General features: G+C 39.8%; 1 protein-coding gene across 3 annotated transcripts in view; it reads left to right on the top strand.

Moving 5' to 3' along the window:
- The window catches only part of ARHGAP8 (Rho GTPase activating protein 8), a 74556-nt gene extending 66082 nt beyond the window's left edge, over positions 1 to 8474 (top strand). For all 3 annotated transcript variants that reach the window (XM_075210255.1, XM_075210256.1, XM_075210254.1), the window contains 3 exons: positions 1742 to 1870; positions 2844 to 2947; positions 7439 to 8474. In XM_075210255.1, the coding sequence (XP_075066356.1) occupies positions 1742 to 1870; positions 2844 to 2947; positions 7439 to 7636 (431 nt within the window). In that variant the 3' untranslated portion in view covers positions 7637 to 8474. The remainder of the gene's footprint in view (positions 1 to 1741; positions 1871 to 2843; positions 2948 to 7438) is intronic.
- Positions 8475 to 8689: the final 215 nt, after the last annotated feature.

Raw genomic sequence — 8689 nt, 5'->3', positions numbered from 1 at the left:
ATTACAAAGTTCACTGATTCAGCAGTATAAGTCCAGTGGTACTGCTATATTACAAAGTTCACTGATTCAGCAGTATAATTCCAGTGGTACTGCTATATTACAAAGTTCACTGATTCAGCAGTATAAGTCCAGTGGTACTGCTATATTACAAAGTTCACTGATTCTGCAGTATAAGTCCAGTGATACTGCAATATTACAAAGTTCACTGATTCTGCAGTATAAGTCCATTGGTACTGCTATATTACAAAGTTCACTGATTCAGCAGTATAATTCCAGTGGTACTGCTATATTACAAAGTTCACTGATTCAGCAGTATAAGTCCAGTGGTACTGCTATATTACAACGTTTACTGATTCTGCAGTATAAGTCCATTGGTACTGCTATATTACAAAGTTCACGGATTCAGCAGTATAATTCCAGTGGTACTGCTATATTACAAAGTTCACTGATTCAGCAGTATAATTCCAGTGGTACTGCTATATTACAAAGTTCACTGATTCAGCAGTATAAGTCCAGTGGTACTGCTATATTACAAAGTTCACTGATTCAGCAGTATAAGTCCAGTGGTACTGCTATATTACAAAGTTCACTGATTCTGCAGTATAAGTCCAGTGGTAATGCAATATTACAAAGTTCACTGATTCTGCAGTATAAGTCCAGTGGTACTGCAATATTACAAAGTTCACTGATTCTGCAGTATAAGTCCAGTGGTACTGCTATATTACAAAGTTCACTGATTCAGCAGTATAATTCCAGTGGTACTGCTATATTACAAAGTTCACTGATTCAGCAGTATAAGTCCAGTGGTACTGCTATATTACAAAGTTCACTGATTCTGCAGTATAAGTCCATTGGTAATGCTATATTACAAAGTTCACTGATTCAGCAGTATAATTCCAGTGGTACTGATATATTACAAAGTTCACTGATTCAGCAGTATAATTCCAGTGGTACTGCTATATTACAAAGTTCACTGATTCAGCAGTATAAGTCCAGTGGTACTCTCCTGTGCCGCATATAATTTTTAAAGGCTTTGCCGAGTGTGTGTGGCTTAGGGGTACGCTCTCTTGTGCTACATATAATGGAAAACAAAAATTTGGAGGATAAAGTAGGGAAAGATCAACACCCACTTCCTCCATGCTGCAGAGGATGTAGGAGCAGGCAGCTGTGCAGTGGAATTCAGACCATTTGAAGGCGGAGGTATTGTGGCCCCGGTACCAAATTGTGTACCGGGACCACTGCACTATGCAGTCCAGAAAGCTACCTCGGTGAAACGTTTTGGACTAAAAACAATATTGTGAGGTGTGAGGTGTTCAGAATAGACTGGGAATTAGTGGAAATGATTGTTATTGAATGTTATTGAGGTTAATAATAGCGTAGGAGTGAAAATAAACCAAAAAAACTTGTTTTTAACACTTTTTATGTTTTTTTCAAAATAAATCCGAATCCAAAACCTTAAATCCGAACCAAAACCTTTCGTCGGGTGTTTTGCGAAACAAATCCGAACCCAAAACCTCAAGCAAATCCGAATCTAAAACACAAAACACGAGACACCAAAAGTGGCCGGTGCACATCCCTAAGATTAATGACACTTTGTGACTCTTGAATCTGCTGTTTTCCTGCTTATTTTCATATTTCAGATGCTGAAAAAGACCCAATTACTACTCAGAAGTTGTATTGTATATTGAACAACTAAATATTAATGAGTGTAACCCATCCATATATTCCTGTCTGTCTGCAGGGAAGGTGGTGGATTTTGATGCATACGGAGATGTGCACGTACCTGCCGGGATCCTGAAGACCTTTCTACGTGAACTCCCGGAACCTCTACTCACCTCTGACTCCTTCCAGCCCATCCTGGAAATCACCAGTGAGTCTACGTGGTGTGAATCTGGAAGTCTTTATAACATACAAGAGGAATAGGTGGTGTTTGCAGATTTCCAATCAAATATTACACATTTCACTTGCAACAATGCTAATGCTCTTTTAATTGATTTTTAGTTAAATTAATTTGGGTTCAATTAAAAGGGACACCCATACACGTGTAAATGATTTATTATTAACTTTTCTCACCACTTTTGAGCACCAAAAAAATATATTTTGAAGTTGTCTCTAATCTATATACTTGTGAGTGAGAGATTTCAGCTGACATGTATACATGCTCGCATATAACCTTATGAAGGAGCTGGATAATTCAAGCCTCCTGTGCCAGTAGGGTTTTAATGCATGTTGGTGCCAGATGGCTGCCGTGGGGCAGCATGGTAGCTCAGTGGTTAGCACTTCTGCCTCACAGCACTGGGGTCTTGAGTTTGATTCCCAACCTCTGGGTGCTCCAGTTTCCTCCCACACTCAAAAAACATACTAGTAGGTTAATTGGCTACTATCAAAATTGACCATAGTCTATGTCTGTGTGTGTGTTAGGGAATTTAGACTGTAAGCTCCAATGGGGCAGGGACTGATGTGAGTGAGTTCTCTGTACAGCGCTGCGGAATTAGTGGCGAAATATAAATAGTTATGTTGATGATGATGATGATGACATTCCCACCAATTGAAGCTCACTAGTAACAGCTCAGTGGAGACTCTGAGTAAGGAGGGGAGGTGAATGACACAATTAAGAATGAACAACAGGGGGAATGGTACAGTAAAATAGCAAAATAACTATATATACAAGTCAGGTACTTTAGAGATACTAAGCAATAGCTTTTAAATTAAGTATTGTTCCCCCATGGATGTCCCTGCGCTTTCTCAATAAGAAGAAGCCTACAAAGCAAATACTGGCTAAAATAAGTGACTTCTGTTTAGAGAGTCCCCTAGTGTAACGTGTTCCATATTTTTTGTTTCAGGCGTGGAGAGCATTTTACGTGTAAACAGCTGTAAAGAAATTGTACATCACCTCCCAGAGCATAACTACACCGTTCTCAAATATCTCATGTGTTTCCTGAACATGGTAAGTTGCACAGGAGTTTCTGGACAGTCGCTCGCTGGCAATTGATCTCGTTTGGTTAAAGTGATGGCAGTTGTTCTATGAGAAACTGTTAGAAATGGACAATCCCATTTTTTATATGGGCAGCACGGTGGCTCAGTGGTTAGCACTTCTGCCTTACAGAACTGGGTTCATGAGTTCAATTCCCGACCATGGCCTTATCTGTGTGGAGTTTGTATGTTCTCCCTGTGTTTGCGTGGGTTTCCTCCGGGTGCTCCGGTTTCCTCCCACACTCCAAAAAAACATACTGGTAGGTTAATTGGTTGCTAACAAATTGACCCGAGTCTGTGTGTGTGTGTCAGGGAATTTAGACACCAATGGGGCAGGGACTGATGTGAGTGAGTTCTCTGTACAGCGCTGCTGAATTAGTGGCGCTATATAAATAAATGTTGATGATGAATCCCATTTTTGTATTGTTTTTTATGCACTTATCCCATATTATTAACTGTTTGTTAGATGTTCCTCCCCAGGAACTAATTCTCTCTTCGCTGTGGGATCCCTGATGAAACTTCTACTCAACCGGCAGAATAGGGTACAGCATGCCGGATCTGCCCATCACCGATGTAATGATGCTTGTGAAGTTTGGTTACTATTGGCACTAGCACTTTTCACGTGCCATTACGTTGGCATAATGATGCGGCGGGGGGTGGGGGACCCAACATACTGCGGTGTACTTGGACCCTCCTTGTGGAGTCCTACCAAACATCTTATAAAGATGAGTCAGCCCATTCCATAAAAAAAACGTAAAGAAGTATAATTGTCCTTAAAACTTCAGCTAAAACCAGCATCCAGTGCCTAACCTGCAGCCAGCACCTAACTTCAGAATTTTCGGGTAGTTCCCCTACTGAAGTGACGGAATGGGGGCCTCAATTATGTGGCTAGTTGTGGCCTTGCCGTCCTGCCACAATCCTCCCATGGTGCAAAGATGCACCGTGCAAGGCCAAAATGACGTTAAGGGGGTATTCAGTTGTCCGCAAGTTTTTTTTTGCCCCGCAGCTTAAAAAAAAAAAAATCTCCTGCAATACAATTGAAAAAGAGTGAACGCTGCCCCCGCACTTTAAACATTGTGTTTACGAGTTTTTAGGGGAGTGAAGGGTAGAATTAACGCGGTCTAAGACAAAAAAAAATGTTTTGCATACATTTCCATACATTCGATTGTATTACACATTGATAATATTTACATTACAGTACTTTCTTTAGCATTTTATTTAATTGAACTATTTTTAACCATAGAATCATCTATACCATGTCAAAACACATTACTACATTCAATTTTTATACCAAAAACATATATAAATATAATTAATTAGTGATTTTTTTTTTGATTTTTTTTTTTTATGTTTATTTTATTTCATCAACTTTTACATGTTAGGCATTAGTGATAAACATAAGTTTAACTTTTTTTTTAACATATTATTACATGATTTCAAAATACTTTTCAGAGGTTTTTTATTTTTAACACTCCCCCGAGGAGGTGCGAGATAAAACAGCATATTGGCCTGTTTAACGCGCTGCGTTAAATAAACAATTGAATAGCTTTAAACGCGGCTGCCTCTCGCACACCCTATACTTTCAATAGACCTTCTACTGGAGCGCGAGGGGACCGTTTCATGAAAAAAAACTGAGCGTTAAAAATGGAATGGAATCGCGGGTAAAGTTAACCCGCTCGAAAATGATAAAAAAAAAACAGCGTTAAAATGACTTAACGTGGACAAAAACAAAAACTCGCTGATAATTGAACACCCCCCTAAATGTGGCACCAAGTCCCACCACTTGCCTCTTGACCTCCACTCCAGGGCTTTTACTGCCCCAGAACATCACATATTAAACAAGTGTAGTATTGAAAAATGTAAGAACTACAATAAAAGAAATTAACGACATTTTATTATTGGAATTAACAAAAAAAAATTAAATCAGTTCAGTTCCAGTTAATCTCTTCCCCGCTTCATTAATGCTAACGGACACTCTTAACAAAACCATTGTGTCGCTTATTGCTATTTGAAGAATAATCCATTTCTTTTCAGCCGTGTGGACCCTGCACGGTAAATGACATTTGTTAAACAATAGATGAATCATCTCTATGCCTTCGCTAAGAGCCAGGTACTTCAGGCGGTAATGAGGTGTGCGGAGGTTCTACATAATGTTTCCAGTAATTAGCCAGCGGAGCATTATGGACAGAGCAGAGTACATAAAATCCACACTGCTGACACCGACACTGGCCCTCTAGACCGAAGGACGTGTCTGGACCGACCGCAAGAGCAGAACTCTGTTTGACGAAAAAAATGTTTCTCTTGATGTGTGCGTAAATCTGATTACTCAATTAGAAAAATGATATTAGCAATTCCCCATGTGACACATTAGAGTCATTAGTTTTGTAATTGCGCGGGTGCAACTGCATTATTAAGATAGAATCTATTATGCAAAGGGAAAATAAATAGATAGCTCATGAATTATACACTTAATTCCCATCCCAGATAATGTGTCTTAAAATAAAAGAGAACCGTGGAATTTCAAAATAAATGTTGGATAAGTTGCCGTATTCTTTAGAGTGCAGGGGTATCCGGCTCCATTGGTGTTAGTCTTTATGCTTGCACAGGAGAGAGCGGTTTGTTTAGCTCACTATGCCCGCACTTGAGTCGGCACTCTCCAGCACACTCAGCAAGAGAGCCAACATGCAATCTGCATGTGAAGACATCAGATAGTCCAGCACTCTAAAACAAACAATATATAGCTCACTATGCATATATATATATAAATAAGAGAACAGAACGGTGGCTTAGTGGTTAGCACTTCTGCCTCTCAGCACTGGGGTCATGAGTTCAATTCCCGACCATGGCCTTATCTGTGAGGAGTTAGTAAGTTGTCCCTGTGTTTTCGTGGGTTTCCTCCGGGTGCTCTGGTTTCCTCCCACACTCCAAAAAACATACTGGTAGGTTAATTGGCTGCTAACAAATTGACCCTAGTCTATCTGTATGTGTGTGTGTGTTAGGGAATTTAGACTGTAAGCTCCAATGGGGCAGGGACTGATGTGAATGAGGTCTCTGTACAGCGCTGCGGAATTAGTGGCGCTATATAAATAGATGATGATGATGATAATGATGAAGAGAGCTTTGTGCACAATATAGCTATCTAGGGATAAGCTCACCTTTCCAAACTAAGGCATCTCCTGTAGGTGAGTCTCTGGCCTGTATAGCAACAAGTGTACTCAGGATGTCACAGTTAAAACTTTCCTCAGTCTCCAAAACTAGTTAGAAGTCAGTGAAACCTATGGGTGTTCCTTTAAATAAATGAAATGTGTACAAACTAGGACAATTAAGACCAGTGATTTTATTCACTTATTCTGAGCTTCCACAGCTGCCTTTCACTCTAGAACAGTGTTTCCCACACCCAGTTCTCAAGTACCCCTAAGGGGGAATTCAATTCCCCCCTGAATTAGCACGGCGCTAAAGTTATTACGGTCATTTTAACCCGGTTTTCCTGCGAGCAAAAAGCTGGCGTTGAAACTAACGTAATAACGGTAATTAAATGCATTATTACGCAGGTTGAGCTACTTTTACCAGTAACGCGGCCAATTGAATTCCCCCCTAACAGGGCATGTTTTCCATATGCCTTTTTGCTGGAGCACAGGTGTAATCATTACTGACTGACACATTGTAACAGATCCACAGGTGATATAATTATTCCCCTTGTCACCTGGAAAACCTGCCCTGTTAGGGGTTCCCCAGGACTGGGTGTGGGAAACACTGGTCTAGAAGATCGTTGGTTGGACTCTAACCCTGTGTTGTGTTAATTCCCCAATTCATCTAATGTAAACATTATGGTACAAAAATAATTTTACTGTAGAACTTCGTTTCAATGATGGCACAAGTATGTTAAATGTTAAATACTTTTTTTCACTATTTAAAATAAGTATGTAAAAATAAATAATTGTTAACGCGAACAGCCAGCCTCCAACGCAAACTGCAAACTGAACTTTTAAATCGGATTGGAGTCTACTGATGATTGTAGCGTGAGCAAGTTCATGGCCATTAAATTGCTATAATTTTATCACATTTCAAACAGATTCAAATTCAATCATCATCTCTGACCTTCTTTCTTTCCTCCCAGACCCCTCCTGTCAATCTTATTGAAGCATGATAATCCTTCCGATAGCCATGTGTGACATCATTGGGGGCGGAGTATGGTGTAATTATGGGCGGGGCCACGGGCACTAAGTTATAACATAAAATTAGCACTGGGCTCAGCTAATCAAAGGAAAACGTACAGTCTCTGTTAGTCTTATTGCTGCAGAGCAGCTGATATGTTCAAATAGATGACAGAATTTTATTTTCAGTTGAGGGAAACTTTTTAGAAAAGCATTGCCTACCTTGAAGAGGTTTCTAGGTTCAAAGACCCGTTGGCATTTAGTATTACACTAAGTGGGACTGACTTTAATTTTATTTTTTTTACTGACAGGTATCTCAGGAGAATATTAACAACAAAATGACAGCATCGAACCTGGCCTGTGTGTTTGGGTTGAATCTGGTGTGGCCACAGGAAGGGGCCCCTTCGCTCAATGCTTTGGTGCCGGTGAATATGTTTACAGAGCTTCTCATCGAACACTATACGAAGATCTTTAACTCCAGGACGGTCCCCGGAGAGTCGCTTCCCTGATCGGCATCACGGAACTCGGACAACAGATTTTAACGCAAATGAGATATCCATCAAACGTACTCATTCTCGAAAAAATGTTACAGGGATTTGCACTGAAAAAAGGTCACAGAATGAATATTTATATTTGATAATGTTTTGCAAAGTTTTTTATTTTGTGAAGATGTTTTTTTTAAAGGGAAAATACAGCAAATATAGACCGGGAATATGCATACCCCTTATAGCCCCAATTGTGGAGGACAGTTCAGATTTCTGAAGCTGAAGGGAGGTGGAGCTTTGCCATTTAGAGGCGGAGCTTCGTGGTTTGGAGGTGTGGCTTGGGCATATCTTGTGTGGATTGGGACTAAAATGTCATGAGGGTATTTATCTATTTCTAGTGACAAGACCCCCTTAGAAATATCTGTATATCTCCATGACTAAAGACAGATGACAGAAATACTGCAGAAAATAAAACTAAGGGCCTTGTATAAAGTTTGGCGTAGGTCAATTTTTGTGGCACAAATATTCGCATTTCTGTATCGCACATAGACACCAAAATGTGTCCATATCTGGAGACTTGCGGGTCTTTACGCAAGACTGGTCTCTCTTGTGCGTACGACACTTCAATACATTCTATTGTATATGAATAGGGTAATGTGATCCCGCATTTACTGTTAACACTGAAAAGACGCATTACTACTACTGCGGGATATAATTATACGCGTTTGTATGCCTGATGCAGAAACACTGCCGCGTTTTGAGTTGTACGTCCATTCGGAGCTCAAAATGCGTCAAACTATAAATGATGCCCTAAATGTTTTACTGTACTAATTTGCGGAATATTAAAGTTGGGGTGCTCGCATTTGCTTTTGTCTATATATTTGTGTAACTTGAATTTATACAAAGTATTAACAGTTCTAGAATATCGGTTCTGTAGTTGTAAAATGATTCCAATCAATTAAAAGGCTTTACAAATGCTGTCTATGCAACAGGGACATCTACAGGATTATAGGAGGTACTGCACGCCATTTAAAAAATACTGAAAAGGAACAAAATAACAGACAGTCACACTTAGTA

Source organism: Mixophyes fleayi, chromosome 4 (genome assembly GCF_038048845.1).
Source record: "Mixophyes fleayi isolate aMixFle1 chromosome 4, aMixFle1.hap1, whole genome shotgun sequence".
In the NCBI taxonomy this organism is placed as follows: Eukaryota; Metazoa; Chordata; class Amphibia; order Anura; family Limnodynastidae; genus Mixophyes; species Mixophyes fleayi.
This window is presented reverse-complemented; position numbering and strand designations above follow the sequence as displayed.